At 39.6% G+C, this 26,449-nt stretch overlaps 1 protein-coding gene across 7 annotated transcripts in view; it reads left to right on the top strand.

Moving 5' to 3' along the window:
- Positions 1-26,449, top strand: part of LRCH1 (leucine rich repeats and calponin homology domain containing 1) — a 210,684-nt gene that overhangs the window by 87,303 nt on the left and 96,932 nt on the right. For all 7 annotated transcript variants that reach the window (XM_032294688.1, XM_032294692.1, XM_032294693.1 and 4 more), the window contains exon 2: positions 14,453-14,597. In XM_032294688.1, the coding sequence (XP_032150579.1) occupies positions 14,453-14,597 (145 nt within the window). The remainder of the gene's footprint in view (positions 1-14,452; positions 14,598-26,449) is intronic.

The raw sequence follows: 26,449 nt of genomic DNA, 5'->3' as shown, positions 1-26,449 counted from the left end.
TGCCAGAGGCCTTACTTTCAATTCATAACCACTAGCTCAAGTGGGCCTTTACTGCCACCCAGCACTCACACTGCCTTTCTCTTCTGCAGGGAATTTCCCATAGTCTGTTCACTACTTCACACTTTCTCCTGCATTTAAACCTTTAACATCTCCCCATTCCTGCCGCTCAGCTAACCGCGCTTGCAGGGAATCAGAAGGAGTGTCCCTGTGTACCTGCCACCATATCTCCTCAGTTGTCTGCATTTGCTGGCTAGTCTCCCTTGCTGCAGAGGAATTGTTGACGTGCCTGGGAAGACCACACCCCCACTTGAAGGATCCAGTCCCTCCTACCTTTTTAAGGACACCACTCCCTCAGTTGTCTCCTTTCTTTTCAGAATCGTCAGTTTTCCCCTGTCCACCAAGCTATTCCCATCAGCATACAAACATGCTGATTTCTTCCCCTGGTTCCATGCTCCTCTCCAGCTTCTGTTCCATTTCTCTGCTCTCTTTTACCTTGACTTGGCTGTACTCATTATAACTTATTCCTCTCCTTTCAATCTCTCTCCTTGCAAAGTTTTTAAAGCTTTAATTATGGTAAAGTGTATACAACATCCAACTTACCATCTCAGCCATTTTTAAGTGTGCAACTAGGTAATGTCAAGTACATTTACATTATTGTGCCACCAATCTGCAGAATGTTTTCATCTTGCAAAACTGAAACTCTGTACCCATTAAACATTAACACCCCATTTTCCCTCCTCCAAGCCCCTGGCAACCACCTTTCTACCTTCTATCTCTGTGAATTTGAGTATTCTGGGTAATCTTCCATTCTCTCGTGAACCCAGCTTCATCAGGCTTTTGCTCCTACATTCGTTCCCCGTCCACTGCTTTTCTCAGGGTCACCTGCGGCCTCCACTTGCTGGATCTGACAGTCATTTCTCGGTCTTTGGCTGATTTGACCGGGCAGCAGCCATAGGCACAGTGGGGCACTCCCTCCTCCTTGAAATACTTTCTTCACTTGGTGTCCAGGAACCTGGCTTGCCTGTGTTTTCCTCCTTCCTCACAGACTACTCCCTCTTAGTCTTCTTCCTCTTCTTGCCTCTGTAGGTTGGAATATCCCAGGGCTCAGTGCATGGCCCTCGTCTCTAACCTTCACTCACCCCCATGGTGATCGTTGTAGTTTATGTCTTTCCATGCCATTTATACTCATGCTGTCCCCGAGCTCCAGCTGTGCACACTTCCTTACCTGCCTGTCTAACTGGTGTCTAAACATTTGCATCTCCAGAATGACTCCTGACCTGCCCCACAATATCTGCCTTAGGCATCCACATCTGAGGACGGCAACTCCCTTCTTATTCTTCCAATCTCTGAGGCCAACATTGGGAGGCATGGCTGACTACTTTTCTTTCCTCTCAAACCCCCATCTATTCAGCACATTCGGTTGGCTTTACTTTCAAAAGATATAACCTGAATGTGACCACTTCTTGTCACTTCCACTCTGCCACTCAGGTCTAACTGCCATCTTACCTCACCTGGGTTGTCACCTCCTCCCTGGCCTCCCTGCCTGCCCTAGATTCCAAACACAAATCTAGTGAGAAGAGCCTGTGAAAATGTGAGCCACTCTCGGCTCCAAGCCCTCCAATGGCCAGGAAATGGCAGAGTTTTACAGCGGCTGAAAGCCCTCTGTGATTGCCTACTCGATGACCTCATTGGTTTCTCTTTCTGATTTTCTCACCCTTGTTCCCTCAGTGGGGTCACACAGCCTTCCCTGGCGTCCCTGCAGTATGCTATCCTGCTGCTACCTTAGGGCTTTTCTGCTCGCTGTCACTCTGGGGAAAGGCTCAGCCCCCAAGGATCCCATGCCTTCTTTTCTTCCTTCCATCAGATCTGCACTCAGATGTCACCTTGGTGGTGAATTCTTCCCTGGTCATCCTGTTTAAAATTGCCATGCCTCTCCTGCACTTCCTAGTTCTTATTCCATCTTTTTCTTTCTAGCACTTAGCAACCTGTAACATGCCATGCATTTTACTTGTCATTTGTGTTTGTGTCACCCCACTGGAGGGTGAGTTCTTTGCCAGCGTCTGCTGGTTTTGCCCACTGCTTAGAACTATTTCCGGTGCATAGTCGGTACAAAACAAGTATTCCTTGAGTGACTGTAGAGAAGAAGCTTTCACAAAACAGAAAAGTGTAATTAATTGCCCATTTCAGCCTCCTCAACTCTAGGCTTCATTTAAAACTTCAAGTTCTTGTGTAATCCAAAAGAGAACAAAGCTGAATTAAACATTGCCTCAAATGATATCTGGTTTCCAAGGACATATAGGTGAAATTATAATTTAGGTTGCTCTGGACATGCTTATACATATAAAATATTTATGACAAATATAGTATTTGTACAAGAAAATTACTATGGATTTGCAAATCGATTCATATAAAATTAATTTTCTTATGGGACATTAAATATAAGTAACTTTAAATTTTCTGAATTATATTTACTTAAAAATATCACTGGCAATATCTTTGAGGGTTACTATTTTTTTTGATAAAATTTGTGACAATGATTCCTCCTTTGGCTTCTTCAGCAATATGTTAAAACTGGCATGGAAACTTTGAATAGCTTTTGAATTTTTGCCTTGTTTGAAATTTAACAATTACTGATGTAATCAATACCATATGGTACAAATTTTGAATTCTGCATGACTTGTATTTCAAAATGATGGCTATTGCCTTCATTCTACTTTACGTTTAACACGAGTATTTGGAAAACCTTAGTAGTGAGTATTCTGGTTAGTAGAACGATTATTTACTCCAGGTAAAAGGGAGGATTCATTTCTTTATCTTGGAAGTCTCTAAAATACATACTGATACATTTCCATCCCAAGTTAGCAAGTCTCTTAAGAAGAGATTTTGCTGGTGGCAGGGACGGGGGAAGGGGTGGCAGGCGCCATGCCCGGCTGTGAAGGTGGCAAGAAAAAGCCCCTGAAACAGCCCAAGAAGCAGGCCAAGGAGATGGAGGAGGAAGATCAGGCTTCAAGCAGAAACAAAAAGAAGAGCAGAAGAAACTCAAGGAACCAAAAGCGAATGCCGCGGGGAGGGCCCCCTGACCACAAGTGGAATTAAGAAATCTGGCGAAAAGTAAGCTGCTCCTTGTCCCTGAGGAGATGGTAACCCTTTATTTCATCCATGTTTAAACATCTGTATTCCCTGCCATAGCATCTTTTGCTACCTACAGCTGGAATTAAGTGTTGTCTTAGAGCTGCTGTACATTTAAGAATAAACTTTTGTAAAAAAAAAAAAAAATCTGGCAGTAGCTCATCAATTCTTTTGTTGTTTTCACTAAGTCATTCCTACCATAACTGTGAATTTAAAGTAAAACCAACTCAGAATCTTGCCAGAGTCTGCTCTTTGGTCCGCGTTCTACCCTAAACTTGGTATCACCTGGAATTAAACCAATTCGTTTGAAAGGAAAAAAAAAGAGGGACAACAATTTTATCTTTGCTAACTGAGTATCTTACGTGGCCTCATGCCTAAGCTTATTTACTACACATTGTATTAAAATTTTTAAAAAGTTCGACATGGCACTAAAAGGCTTTTTTAAATAGGAGCGATCAAATCAATCACATATGTCAACGTGTTGCATCTACTGCAGAACTCTAGATCCTCTTGACCTTTGCAGCGGGTGGGTAGTTTCGGCTTTCCTTATGTTTTTATTTGTTATTTGTAAAGGATATAATAAAGGAAAATCTAAGTAATTGAGGATTATGGTTAACTGAAGTGTAATAGGCTGTTTTACAGTATTGCACTTCAAAAGCTTCCAGCAAAGATAAAAGTCCTGGAAAAAAAACTTTCTGGTTTGGTCATTTTTATTATGAAAGCCATTCTTTTCTCCAGCAAAGAACATTTATTTTATGGTTGAGAGTTTCAATATTTATGTAATTAGCAACTCACAGCAGTGCCTTGTTTCATTCTTGATTATAATCGTGGAATGATGATAAAACACCAGCAAAGCAGCATCCGTAGAGTCCACACAGCCTGCTTCTCTGCGTTTTTTCTGTCTCCCTGTAGAGAAACCCACTCTCCTCTCTGATCCCAGCATAGTAATATAAATTTGGGCGTGCAGAAGGTCAACGTTCCTTAGCGTCCTTGGGATTCATTTTCTTTGCACTTCCCAAATTACTCACCTTGCAGCAATTGTCAGATCCCTTAACTAGTAACTAGTCTTCTTTGAATTATGGTATCGCTGGCTGGTAAGAGACTGTTACCAGCTGCTCAGCTTTAGTCAGGCAACAAGGTATTAGTTACACTTCAAATATTTAATTGTGTAATTGAGTGAAGGACTATTTGAGCTCTAAAGCCTCACAATGGAAAGTTTCTGAGAACTCTGCTCCCCCTGTCACACCCCAGAGAATCCCTAGTCTCCTGCCCTCCTCTCATACTATCTGCATGACTGCTGTTAGCCTGCTCTGCCAGGAAGATGGCCCGACACACACCCCTGTTCCCTGTCCAGGGTCTCGGAACCCCTGTCCCGAGCAGAGTCCCAAGCAGTGTTGTACTGCCAGGAAGCCCTTTGAGCTCTTCGTAATAGCTAACGTAATAATGATAGAGGTTATTCACTCTGTGGCTGGCACTGCTCTAAGGGCTCTGTGTGTATCATCCCATTCAACCCTTTCACTAATTCAGGGGAGCCAGTACTAGTAATATCCTCATGTCACAGATGCAGAAACTGAGGTGTGGAGAAATCAAATAATTGCTTCCAAGTTCATGCAGCTAAGTGGTGGGACCAGAATTTGAACTCAAGCTGTCTGACCTGAGGACCTGGAACCAGGCTGGCTTTCCAGCAGGAAAGACGGTGTCTATCTTGGGCTGAGTGGGAACGTGGCGCTGAAGACATTGGCTCTTCTTTCTGGAGAAAATATTGGGGACCTGGTCAGAGATCCCTTACTTTTCGTAATAAATATTCAAGGAATATTTATTAAGCTCTTATTGTACAACAATGATCAAAGATCCTAATCTTCATGGAGCTTACATTCTAGGAGGGGAAGAGAGAACATTCACTTCTATCTTCATGACTAAATTACATATAGTAATTTAGTAACGTTGCTATGTTAGGTTATTTATGTGCTAAGATAAAAAGAAAATATAGAACAGAGGAAGAAGGTTAAGATGGTTATGAAAGAAGTTTCAAGTAGGTGATCAGGGAAGACCTCATGGTTCATACTGGATAATTATCACATCTCTGCTGTTTGACCTGACTTCTTTGTTGACCTGTTAAGAGATGCAGGCTGAGATCTTGCCTCACTCAAAACTTGTAGGGAACCGCTTAATATTTCTGCCCATTTAACCCTGGAAGCGTTGGGTGGTTTAGTCTGCAGAATCGGGGTGAGTCAGCCCGTGGGTTCTGCTTTATTGGCTGGGTAGCACTCCCTTATTGCAGGGCGGTTCTGAATGTGTGCCCTATGGGTGCTGAGTCATGGGGCTGGGTGGGGTGTCTGGAGGAGTGGGAAATGAGGGTCAGACACCAATGACGTTGCGGAGCTGAGAGAGGAAGTTCAAGATGGATAGAAAGATGTAGCTGAGATTCTTCTAGAGAGACCCTTGCCCGCCTAGGTGAAGATGGGGATGGATTGTCCAAAGAGGGCAGGTGACCTTATACCCTACCTCTACCCAAGGACTGTCTCCACCAAGGCAGTGGTCCCAGGAAGAGCAGCAAGAGGGTGGAGATAACAGAGCAGCCCTGTCAGTACTGGGGAAACAATGGGTTCCATGCACTTTGTGGTGGGCCAGGGCTTTAGGTTAATAAGTGACAGATTCATCTTTTACCCAGATACTGAGCCATCATGATGAGCGCTAAGATTCTAAAATCAAATTTCCGTGATAACATGTTTATGGTGTCATCTGGTCTTGCTCAGTAGGACTGGTAATGATTTTGACTTTCACAATGAGATCTTCTCTTCTGACCATGAAACAAGATGTTGCAAATGAGGTTCCCAGCTGTCCTGGTCTGTCAGCCCGGCTGATCGGTGGCTCTGGCGGCTGAGAACTCAGGATGTTGTTTCTGGAGAGTGGGGAACTGGTCCAGATCCTCCTGAGGCACCACTTTCCTTTTTCATACAAAAACAACACGGTGCTTCCAATCGTGCTGACTGCACACCAGATTCCATTGACTGTTTTTCTACCCTACCCTGCTTATTTTTATTCATCTGGCTACTTTATTTTAGGGATTTGCAAAGCTTGTCTTGGCAGTGGTGTCTCTTATTGTTTTATTTCTGGCCACACGGCTTTCATGTGAATGCTTCAATTAAGAGGCGGACGTGGGGAGGACGTGGTTCTGGGGTTCCGGTTTGCTGCCTAGGTGTGTTTGCACAGACTGAGCTGTGGTGACCCAGCTCTGCGCTGCAGGCATAGACCCAGGCTGGGATTCCAGCAGGAAAGGATAGTGCCCACTGTGGGCTGGATGGAGGATACATGGCACTAAAGATATGGGCTCCTATTTCTGGAGAAAATATTAGGGACCTGGCCAGAGGTCATTTACTTTTAGTGCAGAGCTATAGAATCTTTTTAATACCTGGTGATTAGGCACCTGAAATGGGTCAGTCTTTTTTTTTAACAAGCTTTACCCACATGAACAACTGATCTTGCCTGCGTTCAGCCCTAAGAGGCATAATCAGTAGATTCAAGACACGACTTTGGTGTCATACAAACCTGCTTTAGTTCTTGGCTCCGCCACTGATTAACTCCATGTCATTGGAGAAGTTACCCAACCTCTCTGGTCGTTACTGCCTGCATGTGACTGGGAATTATAGCAGGACCTGCCTCACTAGGTTGTAATGAGGATTACGTGAGGCGAAAAAAAAACCCGCAAATTTTCTGCGATTATGGACAACTCAAAATATGCAAAGCTCCATTCCAGGTCAGATTCCTGTTGCTCGGATTGTATCAGAAACTAGCTGAGGAGTTCAGAGTAAGAATCCAACCTAGCAATGCGTAATTCTGGATCGGGTAAGATTTTCTTTCCCAAATTAGGCTATTTCTCAGGTACTAGCCTGGTATTCAAACCGGACCCCTTCCGGGAACTACCTCTGTCCTTAGGAGAGCAGCATCTGTGGAAGCTCGGTTTAGGTAGAGAAAGCTGAAATAGGCTGTGTCATCTGCTCACCTGGGTTTCCCATACATAGCACAGTGGGAATCAGCTGGACATCTCAAGAATCCTGATGTCCAAGTCACACTCTAAAGTTTCTGGGTATGAACTCCAGGCATTAGGACATAAAAAACAAACAAAAACTCTCCAAATGATTCCAGTGTGCTAACAAGATTGAGAAATAGTACACTAATGTTGTGTTTAGGGAAATAGCTCATAAGCCTAATCACTAACACCTCGATACAAGCATATTTATAATAGAATTAGAGCGATACATAACAAAGACAAACACAAATTCTTGATCTGCGTTTATCTGTAGCTTTTCAAAGCTTACCTCTCTTTCTGTCCCTCAGACCATACTGTGTCTTTTCACAGCCCTTGGCCCATTTGCTCCCCCCTTATTTGGTCATTCAAGATAAAGATATGAATTGCCTTTTTAACATTTTCCTGTTATCTATGAGCTCTTATTCTTTCTGTCTTTCCTGAGTGGGAGAACCTTCATTACTCACACCTCTATGTGTCTGCCATTGTGAGTGGTGCCTTATGGCATGGCTCTGCCCTTTCAAAGGCAGAGTTAGGAATGCTCATATCTCTCAGTGAACCGTGAACTGACTGCCCTCTCAAGTCTTTAATTCAACTAAGTTCTAGATTCATTTATCTATCTCTTTTTCTCCCTCTTTTAAAGAGGGACCAGATGTGTTTGTTTTATTTCTTGGTTATCAGAACAAAAAAAATTTTGAACATGTAAGTGTATCTTTTGCTCCCACTGTTTGTCAAGGGATTATCCATTCTGGATGATCAGAGTCAAAACATCTTGATCCAGACTCACTTCCCCTTCCCTTCTAGGTGTCTTCCCCATGGTAGGTTCTCAAAGACACAAGATGACTAATCTCATCTCTTGAGAGGCTCTGACCAGCCCTTAGCACAGCTGCTTCTGGGATGCCAGGAAAGAAATTACTTGGAAGGAAAAACACCAGAGTTTCCCCTCACATCTGGAGATTGTGGAGGAAAAGAAGCGGGGAGAGCAAATATAATCTGTATTGTAAATAGTAATGAAAATAGCAGACTTATATACTAATTAGAGCCTTATTCTAGCATGTTTTTAGTAAATTGTTATTAATGATGCCATTAGTAAGTTTAGCCCAGAACTGAATATTAGCTGAATTTGTAGGTCGTTTTGTAATTTATTTTTCTTACCATCACATTTTTCCCAAGTGTGAAAACAGAACACTCTTAGAATTCAGATTATAGGATGGAATATATATACTACAGTGAAATGTCAAATTCATTAAAATAATGTACCAATATTTAATTACAGTATTTGTGGGTTTGCATTGTATAACTTTTTATGATATTTAACTGTTGCTATTATGATGATGAAAGAAATTTTTTTGCATTTTGAATATTTTTGACTTAAAATATTTGAATTCAGAATACATTTGACTTATTCACATGAATCTTAACTTTGAAAAGAATGTTAGAACTCACCTAGTTTTATATACTTTAATATTACCTATTCAGAAATAGAGGCTTAGAAAATTGAGTAACTTTCTCAAACATCTCAGGTGGTTGTAGATTTAAAACTGGTCTTCTGCTCTTAGGTTAGAGTGGTTTCTCTTATTAATTTGATGTCCCATTGCCCTTTAAAAGGTTTGTAGCTGTCCAGGCATGGTGGCTCATGCCTGTAATCCCAGCACTTTGGAAAGCCCGGGGGGTAGATCACCTGAGGTCAGGAGTTTGAGATCAGCCCAACTAACATGATGAAACCCTGTTTCTACTAAAAATACAAAATATTAACCAGGTGAGTAATTCCAGCTACTCTGGAGGCTGAGGCAGGAGAATCGCTTGAACCGAGGAGGCAGAGGTTGCAGTGAACCGAAATCATGGCATTGCACTCTAGCCTGAGCAATAAGAGTGAAACCTTGTCTCAAAAAAAAAAAAAAAAAAAAAAAAAAAAGGTTTGTAGCTGTGTAGCAGTATTACTAAAAAACTACTACTTTCTTCTTGCTTAAAGAAACATTAGTGACACTGAAATCACAAAACACTATCATTATCTAAAATAGTTACTGAAATATTCTATGCACAAATATTCTATATCTTTTTCACTCAACTAGATAGTATAGTTCAAGCAATTCTCAGAAAAGGTAAAGTTTGGAATGTAAACTGGACCCTCAGTGGAACTTTGTTTGAGTTGAACCTGAAGGAAAGGACACATGTAAGTTTCCTGGGCAAGTTTCCAGCACCGTAGCACATCAAGATCGCCTCATCTAGTAAAGAGTTTCAGGAAGAAAGAACATGAGAGACTTCTGGAATTCTTTTCTATTTAGATTCTAAACATTCATGAAAGGAAGCTTGCTTCAATATTTTTCTTAATTTAATATGAGGAACTTCACAGTTTGCTCTGGCCTCTTTTTAAGTGAAACAGAATTCTTCGTGTAGAGAAAGAATAAGACTGCTGATGACAGAATGAGACAGATGTGTATATATGCATACACACAATTACGTATGTCATAATGTGTATATACTACATATCATAACCAAATGAGCAACACATCGATATTTCAGAGGCACGAAAGTATCTACAGTGAGAACTCTTCCCCCTGTTCACTCCTGCGTGCCTAGCCAGAGATCCTTTCTTCAACAAACACTTTAAACAGTTTCCTGTGTAGCCTTCCAGAGATAATCTACTTACATTAATTATGGAAATAGTCATTAAAAACCACAAATACTATACGTACTGTCTGACAACTCACTTTGTAAAAACATTTGGAATATATTTTGTAGTTTGTTTTATATCAGCATATATAGAGTGGCTTCATTGATTTTTATGACTGCATAGTATTAGTGTTCCATTATGGAATATAATATTTAACATTACATTCTATCACACAAAATAGAATTCATATTATGTTAATGTTGATTGATCTAATTTTAGCATATTTATGATGTTTGTTAATAGTATATTAATACTTAACTAGTCCTCTATTTTATTTGCCTTTCATCTTTTGCTGTTTGAAACCATACCGGCCAGGCTGGTGGCTCACGCCTGTAATCCCGGCACTTTGGGAGGCGGAGGTGGGCAGATCGCTTGAGGCGTTCAAGACCAGCCTGGCTAACATGGGGAAACCCCGTCTCTACTAAAAATACAAAAATTAGCAGGGTGTGGTAGTGCATGCCTGTAATTCCAGCTACTCAGGAGGCTGAGGCAGGAGAATCACTTGAATTCAGAAGGTAGAGGTTACAGTGAGCTGAGATCACACCACGGCACTCCAGCCTGGGTGACAGACTCCATCAAAAAAAAAAAAAAAAAAAGGAAGAAAAAAAGAAACCATGCTAAAAAATATGTCATTTGCATATGCATGAGAATATCTGTAGATGAAAAAGATTGCTAGGTTAAAGCATGTGTGCATCTATAATATTTATAGATATTACCAAAATGTCTTTCATTTGCATCACCGTGTCCTCAGGATTACAATGTGTTTATCAGATTTTTTATATTCACCATTCTAATAGGTGAAAAATACTATCCCATGTAGTTGTAATTTGAATCACTCTAATTTGAGTGTGGTTGATCCTTTTTTCATATGCTTAAGAGCCATTTGTATATCATTTTCTGTGAGCCATCTGTTCATATCCATTTTTCTTTTCTTGTTTACGATTTGTCTTATTGCTGTCAACTGTAGAAGCTCTTTCTGTGTATAAAAAATTTGCCTATTGGGTTTATAAATCGTAGAGCTTTCCATTCTCCCCTGTTCCTTGTCATACATGTTTATGGTGAAGTTTTTGTTTTAAAATGCCATACTTTCGTATGCGTGTTGAATTTGGCACTCTTGCTTTGTACTATTCATGCAAAGCCTTCCCCATTTTGAGATCTAAACACAACCATGTGTTGTTCTGGTGCCATTATGGCTTCACTTTTCACAGTTGATCCTTTGATTCATCTAAGATTTATTGAGATAAGAGGCGTGAGATAGGTAGTCATCATTTTGTTGTTGTTCGTTTTAGATGGCTACCCAGTTTTCTCAAACTACTGGCCTTGTGTCTTTTCCCTGTTGATTTGAAATGCCACCTTTATTGCATACTTCAGTGGTCCCCAACCCTTTTGGCACCAGGGACTGGTTTTGTGAACAAATTTTTCCCCAGACCCGGGTGGGAGATGGTTTTGGGATGATTCAAGTGTATTACTTTATTGTGCACTTTATTTATATTATTATTACATTGTAATATATAATGAAATAATTATATAACTCACCATAATACAGAATCAGTGGGAGCCTTGAGCTTGTTTTCCTGCACTGGACGGTCCCATCTGAGGGAATGGGAGACAGTGACAGATCATCAGACGTTAGATTCTCATAAGGAGCAGGCAACCTAGGTCTCTTGCATACACGGTTCACAGTGGGGTTCGTGCTCCTATGAGAATCTCATGCTCCAGCTGATTTGACAGGAGGCGGAGCTCAGGTGGTAATGTGAGCAGTGGGGAGTGCCTGTAAATGCAGTTGAAGTTTCGCTTGCTGGCCTGATGCTCACCTCCTGCTGTGAAGATCTGTACCAGTCTGGTCTGTGGCCTGATTTCCATATGAATGTATCTTGACCTATTTCCCATCTTGGGAATTCATGCCATTGACCTTCCCATGTATCTACCATACTGCTCTGTGATGTTTTTTTAATATCTAGGAGGGCTCATCCCCTCTGGGCTCTTTTTTGTTGAGAAATACTTTACTGTTTTCACATCATTTTACCATGTGATCTTTAGAATTAACTTGTGTAATAACGCCAACAAATTTTTTAAAATTCTAGAACTATATTTATAAATTTGTTTAAATTGTATTAAATTATATAATTGAGATAATTGTCACCTTTTAAAATTTTGCCTTCTTTAACAGGATGGAATATTGTTTTCAATTAGTTTATTTTTTGTATTACTTAGTAGCATTTTAAAGTTTTATTCATATAAATTTTGCATGTTCCTTAAGATTTTCTGGGGATTTTGCCCTTTTGCTTTGATCATAAATTATATCTCTTCTTTTGTGCCATTTTGCTGATGCGTGTAAAATACATAAAAATATCCTTTAATAAGTCTGTTTAAAATGAATATTGTATTCTACCAAATGCCTTTTACATATCCTTGGAGATAATCATATACCATTTCACTTTGGCCTATTTATAAAGTGAATTGTTTTGAAAGTGTAAGATCCTCTATGCGGTCATAAAAAAGGATGAGTTCATGTCCTTTGCAGGGCAGCAAACTAACACAGGAACAGAAAACCAAACACTGTGTGTTCTCACTCATAAGTAGGAGTTGAACAATGAGAACACATGGACAAAGGGAGGGGAACATCACACACCGGGGACTGTGGGGGGGTCGAGGGCAAGGGGAGGGATAACATTAGGAGAGATACCTAATGTAGATGATGGGTTGATGGGTGCAGCAAACCACCATGGCACATGTATATCTATGTAAGAAACCTGCACGTTCTGCATATGAATCCCAGAACTTAAAGTATATATATCTTTGTATTCCTAGAATAAACTCCACTCATTCAGGGTATGTTAATCTTTTATATGCTGCTCATTCCTGTTTGCTGGTTTTATTTATTTATTTATTTATTTATTATTTTGAGACAGAGTCTTATTCTTGTCACCCAGGCTTGAGTGCAGTGGTGCGATCTCAGCTCACTGCAACTTCTACCTCCCAGATTCAAGTGATTCTCGTGCCTTAGCCTCCCAAATAGCTGGGACTACAGGCACATGCCACCATACCCTGCTAATTTTTCTGAGTTTTAAGAGAGACGAGAGTGGGGGTTTTCACCATGTTGGTCAGGCTGGTCTCAAAGTCCTGACCTCAGGTGATCCACCCACATCAGCTTTCCAAAGTGCAGGAATCACAGGCGTGAACAACTGTGCCTGGTTCTGTTTGCTATTTTTTAAACTAAGGATTTACATCAATATTTAGAAGGGATCTGAATCTCCCTTCTAAATATTGTGCACCTTCTTTGTTAAATATATAATATAGTATCAATATTGTATCTTACTTTTTAAATAAGAATTGGAAAACCTCCCTTTGTTTTATATGGATTGGAGTAGTTTAAATATAATCAGAATTGTTCCTTAAAAGTTTGTTAGAACTCTCCCTCTGAAGCCATCTAGTCCTGGTTTTTGCTTATTTGTGTATTTATTTATTGGAGGGAAGGTGGCTCTTCTTCCCTCCAATATGTCAAATATAAATATGTCAATATCCCAGATGAAACATAAATATCTGTGATATTGACAGATGAAACAGACGTTTCATCTGTGATATTGACATATTTATATTTTCTGTGTTCTCCTTCCTTGGCTAAGGTGTGGTTCCTTAAATATATGTTACGTATTATTTACTGAAAATCTTCAGTTACTGTTTTGAGTCCCTCCTGCTACAGGGTGAGGTTATCTATTATTGTTGAGTTGTTTTCAGGAGTGGTGGTTCTTTCCTTATGTTTTATGTTTTATGGAATTTGACAGTCATGTCTCCCATTCATTTAGATATTAAGATATTAAAGACTATTGAGATATGATGATATTAAGGACTATTGCATAATTTTATCATTGGGATGGTAATACTGTAGATTATACTGTATGGTTACAATCAGCTCTTTGGGCTGATTGCTGTCTTTGATACATTTGGCCAGTGGTGTCGAGTTTTACTGCTGACTGTGCTTCATAGCGTCTGTTCTTAATAGACACAATTTATCTCAATCTTTTGTATTATAGGCTCTCAGTAATTCTAGTGAATAAAATACTTGGTTATTGTCTGTTATGTGTTCATTTATAAAGGATGGAAAAGACACGTTTCTACAAAAATTAGCCAGACATGATAGTGCTAGTCCCATCTACTTGGGAGGCTGAGGTGGGAGGATCACCTGAGCCCAGGAGGTTGAGATTGCAGTGAGCTGAAATCATGCCACTGCAGATCGGCACAGGTAGCAGAGTGAGATCCTGTCTCAAAAAAGCAGAAGCAAAATTGAATTAATAATTTTGGTAAATATTTGTATTCAGATATGTTCGAGGACAGCATTTTACATACTTGTCTGGTAGAATGAATTGGAAATAATTTTTAGATACACTGAAAATTATTCAGAGAGCTAAACAGTTTTGGCAGTATTTTTGCTTTTCCATATCCCACATGTCCCAGGATTTGGCAAAGAAATAGAAATCGCAATGTTGTAGTAACAAAGGTGCAAAAAAATGATAATATTGGTCAAAATGTATAATGTTAAGAGAAACAGTGTTCATGGTTAATGAAAGTGTATTGATTTTGTTCAAATTTTGTTGAGAAAATATTCTCTCCTTTTCTCACAGATTTATCTAAAAACAGACTGGTGGAAGTTCCAATGGAATTGTGCCATTTTGTATCACTGGAAATTCTTAATCTGTATCACAACTGTATCAGAGTCATTCCCGAGGCCATCGTTAATCTGCAGATGCTGACTTACCTGAACTTGAGGTAGGCTAAACATAAACGTTGTAATCAAATTCAGTGAAAGAAAGAAAAAATTATTATGATTTCATTTCTATCAGGTTTTATCCCACTCTGCAATCCTTGATTTTTCTTTGATGTAGATCACACAAAGATCTTTTAGGAAATAACTTTTCTAATAAATTTGTAATGTTGTTAATATTGTTCTTGGTGCTAGACTTCCCTGAATGTCAATATGACAAAGGTTTTTTTTTTTTTTAAAATGATTAAAGCATTTATTCTCTTTGTCTAGTTGGTATTTGTAAGGTTGTAGTTATGTTGTCTTCAAGCATTCGTGTAGATTTTGGAGGAGGAAGTATTAAGGAAGTGAAAAAGGGTTTGGTTGTCAGGACAAACTGGGAGCAAAAAAAAAAATATATATAGACAAAGCTTGGGTGATCTTGGCAATTATTGGTAGCATTGGGTTTTGCTAGCTAGTACTAACAGAGCCCATTCACTTTAAGCCTTCTTAAGAAAGTTAAAGAGGAGCACTGAACAACTCTAGCCAGATACAAAGTTTGCTGTCTATCTTCCCATCCCACAACTTAGGTCAGTGTTAGCTGAGCATGGTTTAGTAATGTGTTTTGATTGGTTATGCTCAACATGGTATAATGTAGTAATGCTCCTGAGTGGCTCTGAAGTTAAGAAAATCAGTTATTTTAAGGCCTTGGTTTTAGACTTTGCAGCTGGGTGCTCTGGTCAAATTCTAAATCCTTTCCTCACATCTAGGGTGTTAGGGGAGAGAAGCAAGCTGTTTTATCAAATCTGTCTTTAAGGTGAAAACGAGATCCCCCAGTTGCAAGCCTGAATGTAGCCTTTATTCATGTCAGTTGCATCATGTTGGTGTGCAAAGGGTAGCAAGGCTTATGTGGAGTAACAGATATACCCAGTGTCAAGGTTCAGAAAGTTCAATGAACCAGGTATAATGTCAGTGGTTTTTCAGTTTTGGTTTAGATGGCTAGTGAAAATTGCTGGTTTTCTGTTGTTTTCCTTGCAGTCAAAAATGAGTTTCCAGCTGGGCACGGTGTCTCATACCTGTAATCCCAGCACTTTGGGAGGCCGAGGTAGGAGGATCGCCTGAGGTCAGGAGTTTAAGATGAGCCTGGCCAACATGGTGGAACCCTGTCTCTACTGAAAGTACAAAAATTAGCAGGGTTGGTGGTGGGCACCCGTAATCCCAGCTACTTAGGAGGCTGAGGCAGGAGAATTGCTTGAACCTAGGAGGTGGAGATTGCTGAGATTGTGCCATTGCACTCCAATCCAGCCTGGGCAACAAGAGTGAACCTCTGTCTCAAAAAAAAAAAAAAAAAAAAAAAAAGAGTTTCCATTGCATTTCTGTAGAAGTGCATTTGTTTTTTGGCAGGGCTGAAAAAATCCTAGCAGGTGTTTAAGTAGCCATAACTTCTTTTTGGTAAACAAGGTGTAGGTTACTGTTAGGATCGTCTGGAGGCTCATATGTCTAATCTTCACTTGTGCAGATTTTTCTGACCATTTTGAATTTTCTTGCTGTTTCTGACATAGCAGAGTATTAGTAGCCTTGGAACTGCCTGGCACAGCAAGCATAGGTATCTATAGAACTTGGGTCAGTATCTCCCTAAGACATCTGTACTCTAATTCCAACATATACGGGGGAAAGCGTGTGTAGTTGATCTGTTTACTTACCTACTCCCATGCTGCTGTGACATTTTCATTCCTGGTAGTTCTGGATGCAGTAAGTCTATGTGTTTAACTTTGCATTGTTATATTTAGTCCATGTTCATTGAGAAGCTTGTGGGTATAGACGACGTTTTACTTTTACAATGATAGGGATGCTAATAACGCTCGATAATATAATCTTAAAATGCGTATTATATTTTTAGAACATTAGTAAAATGGTTTTGGTGTGATGATTTTCATGTTGCACCTATTGCTGTCTTCAGAAGGGTAGGAAGAATATATTGGAGTATGGATCTGAGGATGTTTTAAGGAAAAACAGGGAAGTCATTGAAACTGATGGTGACTGAAGAGGACCATGTGGTATGTTATAAACAGGGTTTTGTGATGAATTTTTGGTAATGGAAAGGAAAAAGAATATAGAAAGAGACTGTTAAGCATCTTATGGTTCTCAGTCTGTAATTTTTAGTTTCATGATTGCATCAGTTTTCACCCATTTACATGGGCCATTCTGTTTTTGTTCTGTTTTTCTTTGCTGACTTCTCCAACTTTTAATATTGCCATGTTTGAGAACTATTCCTCTATATTGAGTCATATGCCCTTTGAAGGAATTTGACAAATAGAGAAAATTTGAGAAAAAGCTTATCTCTCAGAAGTATTGTATAAAGATAGAAGAAAAATGTGTGGCTATCCTCTAAACTTTTTGAAAGCCAGATACTGTATATACATATATAATTATTTTCAAAACCTCCTATATAATTTACTACATGGATGTAAATGTATAACATAAAATAGTAGATCGGGCATGGTGGCTCATGCCTGTAGTCCCAGAACTTTGGGAGGCCAAGGCAGGCAGCTTTTCATAAGCCCAGGAGTTTGAGACCAGCCTGGGCAACATGTTGAACAGTGACCGTCACATCTGTTTACTTCCAAATACATAATTGCATCTAGAAAATATCAGTTCCATCTAATGAAATTGTTTTGAAGTCTTCTAAGATGTTGAGTAGTATCATCCACATGATAGTGTTGCCTGTGTGAGTTCTTCCTGTCCACAAACTACCACCCCACTCCTAGCCATCCCCAAGCCTCGTAATCAGGAGGAACTCAGAATATCATGCCTATGTGTGATCATGACATGATGTCTGCTCCACAACAACCAGAGTTAGCCACTGTGACCTTTTCACGTATTTTCTTTTCCTCCTGGATATTAACAAAATAAAATATATATTCTGTTGGATATGGCAAAGGGATATAGTGAACTTCATTGACTTTCGGCCTTTGGGGAGAGACTGCCAATCCCCTCACTTGAAAAGGACACAGAGACTGAGGATGCTGCAAACACCTTGCTTTGTAGAAGGGCTAATCCATCATTTTTTCTGCAATAGTTATAAATGGGATAGTATGTCAAAGAAAAAACTGTTATATCTAAGATAGATGTATATAATCAATGCAGGACATTATCATTAATTTTGGTGTATGGGGAAGTCAGTGTGAATTTCCTTCAAACTATATTACAAGGCTACTGTACTCAAAACAGCATGGTACTGGTACCAAAACAGAGATATAGACCAAAGGAACAGAACAGAGGCCTCAGAAAGAATGCCACACACTACAACCATCTGATCTTTTACAAACTTGACAAAAACAAGCAATGGGGAAAGGATTCCCTATTTAATAAATAGTGTTGGGAAAACTTGCTAGCCATGTGTAGAAAGCTGCAACTGGATCCCTTTCTTACACCTTATACAAAAATTAACTCTAGATGGATTAAAGATTTAAACATGAGGACTAGCACCATAAAAACTCTAGAAGAAATCCTAGGCAATATCATTAAGGACATAGGTGTAGGCAAGGACTTTATGACTAAAACACCAAAAGCAATGGCAACAAAAGCCAAAATAGACAAATGGGATCTAATTAAATTTAAGAGCTTCTACACAGCAAAAGAAACTATCATCAGAGTGAACTGGCAACCAGCAGAATGGGAAAAATTTTTTGCAATCTACCCATCTGACAAAGTACTAATATCCAGAATCTACAGAGAACTTAAACAAGTTTACAAGAAAAAAAACAAACAATCCCATCAAAAAGGAGGTGAAGGATATGAACAGACAGTTTTCAAAAGAAGACATTTATGCAACCAACAAACATATGACAAAAAACTCATCATCACGGTCATTAGAGAAATGCAAATCAAAGCCGCATTGAGATACCACTTCACACCAGTTAGAATGGCGATCTTAAAAAATCAGGAGACAACAGATGCTGGAGAAGATGTGGAGAAATAGGAATGCATTTACACTGTCGGTGGGAGTGTAAATCAGTTCAACCATTGTGGAAGACAGTGTGGGGATTCCTCAAGGATCTAGAAACAGAAATTCCATTTGACCCAGCAATCCCATTAGTGGGTATTTACTCAAAGGATTATAAATCATTCTATTATAAAGACACATGCACACATATGTTTATTGCAGCACTGTTTATAGTAACAAAGACTTGAAACCAACCTAAATGCCCATCAGCGATAGACTGAATAATGAAAATGTGGTACATATGCACCATGGAATACTATGTAGCCATAAAAAAGGATGAGTTCGTGTCCTTTGCAGGGACATGGATGAAGCTGGAAATCATCATTCTCAAGCAAACTGACATAAGAGCAGAAAACCAAACACCACATGTTCTCACTCATAAGTAGGTATTGAACAACGAGAGCACACAGACACAGGGAGGGGAACATCACACACTGGGGCCTGGGGGTTGGGAGGCTGGGGAGGAATAGGAGGGTGTGGAGGGATTGGGGAGGTATAGCATTAGGAGAATTAACAAATGTAGGTGATGGGGTGATGGATGCAGCACACCATCACCATGCCATGTGTATACCTATGTAGCAAACCTACACTATCTGTACATGTACCCCAGAACTTAAAGTATAATAAATAATTTTTTTTAAAAGGGAGGGATCAGGGAAAGAGGTCAGAGAAGACAGGCTGTTTTAAATTCCAAGAGACTTTAAGAAAAACAACTAAATGTAATATGTGTGGATCTTGTTTAGGTCCTGATTTGAATAAGTCAACAGTAACATCACATTCTTGAGATAATTGGAGGAATTTGAATATTGTACCAAGGCATTATAGTGAATTTCTTTCGATGTGATTATAATCCTATGGTTCGCTAAGACAGTGTCCACGTTCCTAAGAGATATATCCTGGACTCTGTATGATGAAAGAACGTGAGATCTGGGATTTGAAAAGGCGAATAATTGGGCAGAATTGAGGGTCGAGGGATTGATGGAGCAAGGGAGACAAAGTTCTAATGTATGCATTATGGACAATAATGTATGGAGTTCAATACATTATTACATAACACTCTAATTTTATACTACAGTTATTAATGCTGTTATTGTTATAGTCATATTACTTTTGTGTATGCCTGAAAGTTTTCTAATAAAAATGTGTTAAAATGAAAAGAAACTGTAAGTTACTTTTGAGCCCATACTTAGGGTAGACTGTAACAAATATAGTATGACCTGAAAGAGTTTTAACATAGGCAAGTTCACCTGATTTTATAAATAAGTACCCTAAAATGCATTATTTTCTGTAGCACTTAGAAATTTTCCTCCTTCCTTCCTTCCTTCCTTCCTTCCTTCCTTCCTTCCTTCCTTCCTTCCTTCCTTCCTTCCTTCCCTTTCCTTCCTTTCCTTCCTTTCCTTCCTTTCCTTCCTTTCCTTCCTTTCCTTCTTTCCTTGACTCATTCTATCCCCCAGACTGGTGTGTAGTCTCGGCTCACTGCAGCCTCCACCTCCTGGGTTCAAGCAATTCTCTGCCTCAGCCTCCCAAGTAACTAGGATTACAGGTGCCCTCCACCACACCCAGCTAACTTATGTATTTTTAGTAGAGATGGGGTTTCACCATGTTGGCCAGGCTGGTCTTGAACTCCTGACCTCATGATCCACCCGCCTCGGCCTCCGAACTCTTATTTCTATTAATTGAAAAGAAAGACTTGCTAGATAAAATAGTGAAACAAGCTGCTTTTCAAATTTTCACAGATTTCGTCTTTCTGTACTTAAAATCAACATGATCTCACTGTATTTAGATTTTTTCTCCTCTCAATAAATTGCATGTAGAAATTACTAATTTCGTATATTCCAAAATGGGAGAGATGCCATATGAAGCTACTTTGAATGCATGGGAAGCATTCAAAATTGATGACACCCTTTGGAGTATATTGTTTATTTCAGCTGAGTAAACAGCCATAAATATTTGATGGTGATGGTGATAATGGTGATGGTGGTGGTGGTGGTGTGTCACTGCCTAACCAGCTTCTTGGCTGATATGTTGTCTTTAAATATCAAAAGGCTGCGTGGTGCCAACAACCTCTAGTCCTAAAGTTAAATTTAGCACATGGAAAAAAAAAATCCTCACTGTGAAGTACAGTTAAAAACACTTACATATTTTTCACATTTTCTCACATGATGGAAATGTTATGTTTGTGGAAAATATTAATTTATTGCTGTTTGTGTAGCCTGTGTTTGAAGAATCTAGACTTTTAATCTTTGCCTCTTGGTGTTCACAACAAAAGGTTATGTTAGTTTAGAATATATGCCACTGTGTCTTTTCCTGTTATAAAGTGTCTTAATCCAAGAAATGAGGCCAAGAGCAATAAAAGGGATTAAGCAAGACTTGTTCCTATGGAGGAACCAACACTTTGAACCTGAGTTACACAGGAAAGTCTCACAAAGTTTAAAATCTATTTTAAGATGCTGGAGGGGTTGTTGTTGATGAGCCTCATGAAGAAAATGTACCTTAGGAAAATAAAATAACCCAGACTAGCAAAACTCTTGGCAATAGTAGGAGTGTTGTGAATCTAAGAATAGGGACCTTGGTTAAAAGCCTCATCTCAGGGGTAGCAGCTGCCAAGAAATGAAAGTTCTCTATAGTATTTGATCATATTGCTTCCAGAACTCTTGGTGAGTGCTTTTTACGTTTCTAGGGTGAAATACACCCAGCCAGGCCTGGTTTATTCATTAGAAGCCCCAACCTCTCCCAACCTGCTAGGAGTGGGTTCTGAAGCATTGCCTGTAAAGAACAGGGCGGTCTCTTGAACAAAATGTTATCACACCATAAAAGGAATCTGTTTTGGCGGCGTTCTCTGCAGCCTGGCATTCTTTTTGGCTGCTGAACAATGTGCAGAAAGAGCCAGCTTCCTGATGGTCCTATAACCCGTGTCCCCGCATTCCTTTGGGAGTCGCTCCGAGAAGTCATCTTGGATTGGGACAAGCATCTTGCATGCTAGGGTTGCCTTAGAAAGCCCAGGCTTTATATTTTTTTTGTTGTGAACTAAAAATTAAACTTAACTACATTTCTTTTTACTTGTAGAAGAAATATCTTCTCTCCTTGCACTGACAGTTCTGGAGAAAGTTGCAGGACAGTGTTTCTTCTCTCTAAGAAATGAAAAACTCGATGGTGTCTTTTTTTTTTTTTTTTTTTTGAGACAGAGTTTCGCTCTTGTTACCCAGGCTGGAGTGAAATGGCACGATCTCGGCTCACCGCAACCTCCGCCTCCTGGGTTCAAGCAATTCTCCTGCCTCAGCCTCCTGAGTAGCTGGGATTACAGGCACGCGCCACCATGCCCAGCTAATTTTTATATTTTTAGTAGAGACGGGGTTTCACCATTTTGACCAGGATGGTCTCGATCTCTTGACCTCGTGATCCACCCGCCTCGGCCTCCCAAGGTGCTGGGATTACAGGCGTGAGCCACCGCGCCTGGCGGATGGTGTCTTCTTAAACTGGAAAGGAGGAGGAGTTTTGTTCAATTCAATACAAATGTGTATCCCACATTCTTTTGTGAAAATCTTAGCTCATTCAAAGGGAAAATGAGAATACTTTAGTGTATATATTAATGTTTATATTTTTGAGCTGGCCTTTGGTAGCTAGGTTGGGTTTTGGAAAACAACAGATCAGCAGAAAGACACCAAACACACAGTAAACTGAACTGGAATTTGAAAGTGAACTGACTTGAAATTTGAAAGTATTTTTCACAGGATAGCAGAGTTGAAAGAGGCCGTTGGAGTCATCCAGTGCACAAGCCCTTTAGAGCCCTTCACAGTTTGAGCTTTGCCTTTCCTAGTGCTCACCGGGCATCTGTTTTCAAGGCGGAACCTGTAGTTAGTGGTTCCTAAAATTATTCATGTGTGTATAAATTATCATGCCTGTAAAACTATGTCTACTGGCATCAGTAACCAACAGGCTTTGTTAAGTGTGAATGAGTTAATGATTGGCTATTTCTTGTCAGATTCCATTCCTTTTAGGATAGTCCATACTTGGCATAACTTCCGAAGAGGGTTTTTCCATGATTACATATCTTCTGATCATAGCGGTTGTTTCAGATCAGTGTGTATACTGAAAAAAAGAACAGAGAGACGCAAAAGGAATATTATGACTTTGGTAGCTAGAGTACTGTCAGAATGTGTTGGTTTTGTTTTCAGTTCTACTTCTGATCTTTATTGATAGATCTGTTAATATCTTTGTGCTGCAGATTAGTGCTCTGAAACTGAGGAGATACCCGCTTCTAGTTCAATTGTCTAGCTTTTTGTTTATAGTATTGTCAAACTTTATTCTGCAAGCCCCAAATGAACAAGTTCCAAATTGCATTTATTTTTTCTGATGAGACAGATAAAAGCAATGTGAAACGTTGCCATTTCATCAATAATCAACTTATAATATATATCCTCTAAGAACACTGTACTTTGCCAAGTCCTGTAACAAGTGCTGTAGAGAAGAGAGAATTTTTTTTTAAAAAAAGAAAATACATATATTAAAGGTATGGATTTTGGGGATCGTCACCACCACCAGTTTTTCTTTTTCTTCTTTTTTTTGAGACAGGGTCTTGCTCTGTCGCTCAGGCTGGAGTGTAGTGGTGTGATCACAGCTTACTGCAGCCTCGACCTCCCTGGGCTCAGGTGACCCTTCCGTGTCAGTCTCACTAGTAACTGGGACTACAGATGTGTACCGTTATGCCTAACTAAGTTTTGTGTTGTGTGTGTGTGTGTGTGTGTGTGTGTGTTTAGAGATGGAGTTTTGCCATGTTGCTCAGGCTGGTTTCAAACTGCTGGGCTCAGGTGATCTGCCTACCTTGGCCTCCCAAAGTGTCAGGATTACAGATGTAAGCCACCACACCCAGCCACCACTACTTCTTAAGAGCTAAATAGGATTTAGGATTTAACCATCACACCATCACATCTGAGCCCTTCAACAACTCTTAACTTTAGATAGGAAATAGGAAAGTGATTTATCCCTAGGCTACACTATTTCATAATTAATAGAAATGGAATCTAATTAAACTAAAGAGCTTCTGCTCAGCAAAAGAAACTATCGTCAGAGTGAACAGGCAACCTACAGAATGGGAGAAAATTTTTACAATCTATTCATCTGACAAAGGGCTAATATCCAGAATCTACAAGGAACTTAAACAAATTTACAAGAAAAAAACAACTCTATCAAAAGGTAGCTAAAGGAGATGAACAGAAACTTCTCAAAAGAAGATTTTTATGCATCCAGCAGACATATGAAAAATTCTCATCATCACTGGTTATTAGAGAAATGCAAATCAAAACCACAATGAGATACTATCTCATGCAGTTAGGTTGGTGATCATTAAAAAGTTGGGAAAAACAGATGCTGGAGAGGGTGTGGAGAAATAGGAACACTTTTACACTGTTGGTGGGAGCGTAAATCAGTTCAACCATTGTGAAAGACAGTGTGACGATTCCTCAAGGATCTAGAACTAGAAATACCATTTGGCCCACCAATCCCATTATTGGGTATATATCCAAAGGATTATAAATCACTCTACTACAAAGACACAGGCACACATATGTTTATTGCGGCACTGTTCACAATAGCAAAGACTTAGAACCAACCCAAATGCCCATCAATGATAGACTGGATAAAGAAAATGTGGCACATATATACTATGGTATACTATGGGGCCATAAAAAAGGATGAGTTGATGTCCTTTGCGGCGGGCACATGAATGAGACTAGAAACTATCATTCTCAGCAAACTGACACAAGAACAGAAAGCCAAACACTGAATGTTCTCACTCATAAGTGGGAGTTGAACAATGAGAACACATGGACAAAGGAAGGGGAACATCACACACCGGGGCCTGTTGGGGAAAGGAGGGCGGGAGGCGGGGGGAGGGAAAGCATTAGGAGAAATACCTAATGTAGATGACAGGTTGATGGGTGCAGCAAACCACCATGGCACATGTACCTGTGTAACAAACCTGCACATTCAGCACATGTAACCCAGAGTTTAAAGTATAATAAAAAAATTTAAATATATATGTACTTTAGAATCAGAAAAACAAAAGTAAACAAAAAACAAACAAAGAAATGAGCGGGATATATTTGTCTGATATTTTATGGTTCACTAAGCACTTTCACCTTTGTTATCTTGTGGAACGTAATCTCTATTGCATTCCATGCCCCTGAGGACAGTTTCATAATTGTGAAAATAGTTGTTAGGGATTTTCCGAGGGAGCAACGTAAGTATTTAAACAAGGAAAGCCTTTGTATTTTTAAAATTTCTACTGCAGCTATAATTGGTTCCCATTTTAATTCTAATACTGTAAAATTGTGCATTCTTTTTTTTTCTTTATCCACTTTTTGGAAGATGGTGTGTTTTAATTACTTTTTTTTAATCTTAGTTTTTGATTTTGGATATTTTGCTCATTGCTTTCTAGCAATTTTTCTTTTCTTGCAGGAGAATTTAAGGTCACAGTTTCCCTGTGCATAGTACTTTAGCTGACTTCTAAAAGTTTTGATATGCAGTGGTTTTTAATCACTCCCAGTCTGCTAGTTTCCTGTATTACTTCTGTGGCTTGTGAGTATTAAATTTCTTTTTTATTTTCATTTTTGGTGGGGGGCAGGGTCTTGCTCTGTCACCCAGACTGGAGTGCAGTGGTACGATCACGGCTCACCACAGCCTTGACTTCCAAGGCTTCAGCGATCCTACCACCTTAGCCTCCCCAGAGCTGGGACTACAGGCATGAACCACCATGCCGAGCTAATTTGTAAATTTTTGATAGAGATGGAGTCTCACTCTGTGGCCTAGGCTGGTCTCAAACTCCTGGACACCAGTCATGCACCCACCTCAGACTCCCAAAGTGCTTGGGTTACAGGTGTGTGCCACCATACCTGGCCTAAATATTTACAGAAGAGTTTTTAAAGTTATCTTTTAAAGTTTACTTTTAATTTAATTATATTGTGTCAGAGTATTTTCTGTTTGAAATAGATTCATTAGATTTGTTGCTATGCATAGTTAATTTTGTAAATATTCTACATATTCTTGAAAACAATATATGTTTTCTAAGTGTGGTATGCAGGGTTGTAGTAAGTACAGCAAATTTAACTTTTTAATTTGGGGCTTCACATTTCCTCCATCGTAACACATTTGCATCTGCAGATCTGCAAGGCAGAGATAACCTGGAAACGTACGTTAGACAAGGTACCTGGTACTCTTTGTTCCTGTTGCAAAATTGTTCACAATTTTTTTCTGATATTACTAATACTTCAGATTTATTTATTTATTTATTTTTGAGACCGAGCCTTGCTCTGTCGCCCAGTCTGGAGTGCAGTGGCGCAATCTTGGCTCACTGCAGCCTCTGCCTCGCAGGTTCAAACGATTCTTCTGCCTCAACCTCCCCAGTAACTGGGATTACAGGCGTGCACTACCACGCTTGGCAAATTTTTGTGTTTTTAGTAGAGACAGAGTTTCACCATATTGTCCAGGCTGGTCTCGAATTCCTGACCCCAAGTGATCTGCCCACCTCAGCTTCCCAGAGTGCTGGGATTACAGGTGTGAGCCATTGCAGCCAGCCCAAATACTTCAGATCTGTATCACCACAAACAAGAATTGTATACCTTTGTGCACTATTTGAACAGGTCTATAGGTGGCAAAACAGCAAAAAGAACGAAAAACAAACTCAGCAGTGATATTCAGTGAGGATGGTGAAATGTTTCCTTTCAGATAGTATGTCCTAAGGACTGGGGAAGCTTGTTTGTAGCTGGGTGGCTGTCAGGGGTGGGACTGAAGCAGTAGCTAGTGTTCTTTGAGGGCAGTTCATTTACTTTTGTTCAATCAGTAATTTGAAGGGGTGATCTTCAGGGAATTTAAGTAAAC

The sequence above is a fragment of the Sapajus apella genome, unplaced genomic scaffold (assembly GCF_009761245.1).
Source record: "Sapajus apella isolate SASKATOON/1434 unplaced genomic scaffold, GSC_monkey_1.0 scaffold32, whole genome shotgun sequence".
NCBI lineage: Eukaryota > Metazoa > Chordata > Mammalia > Primates > Cebidae > Sapajus > Sapajus apella.
This window is presented reverse-complemented; position numbering and strand designations above follow the sequence as displayed.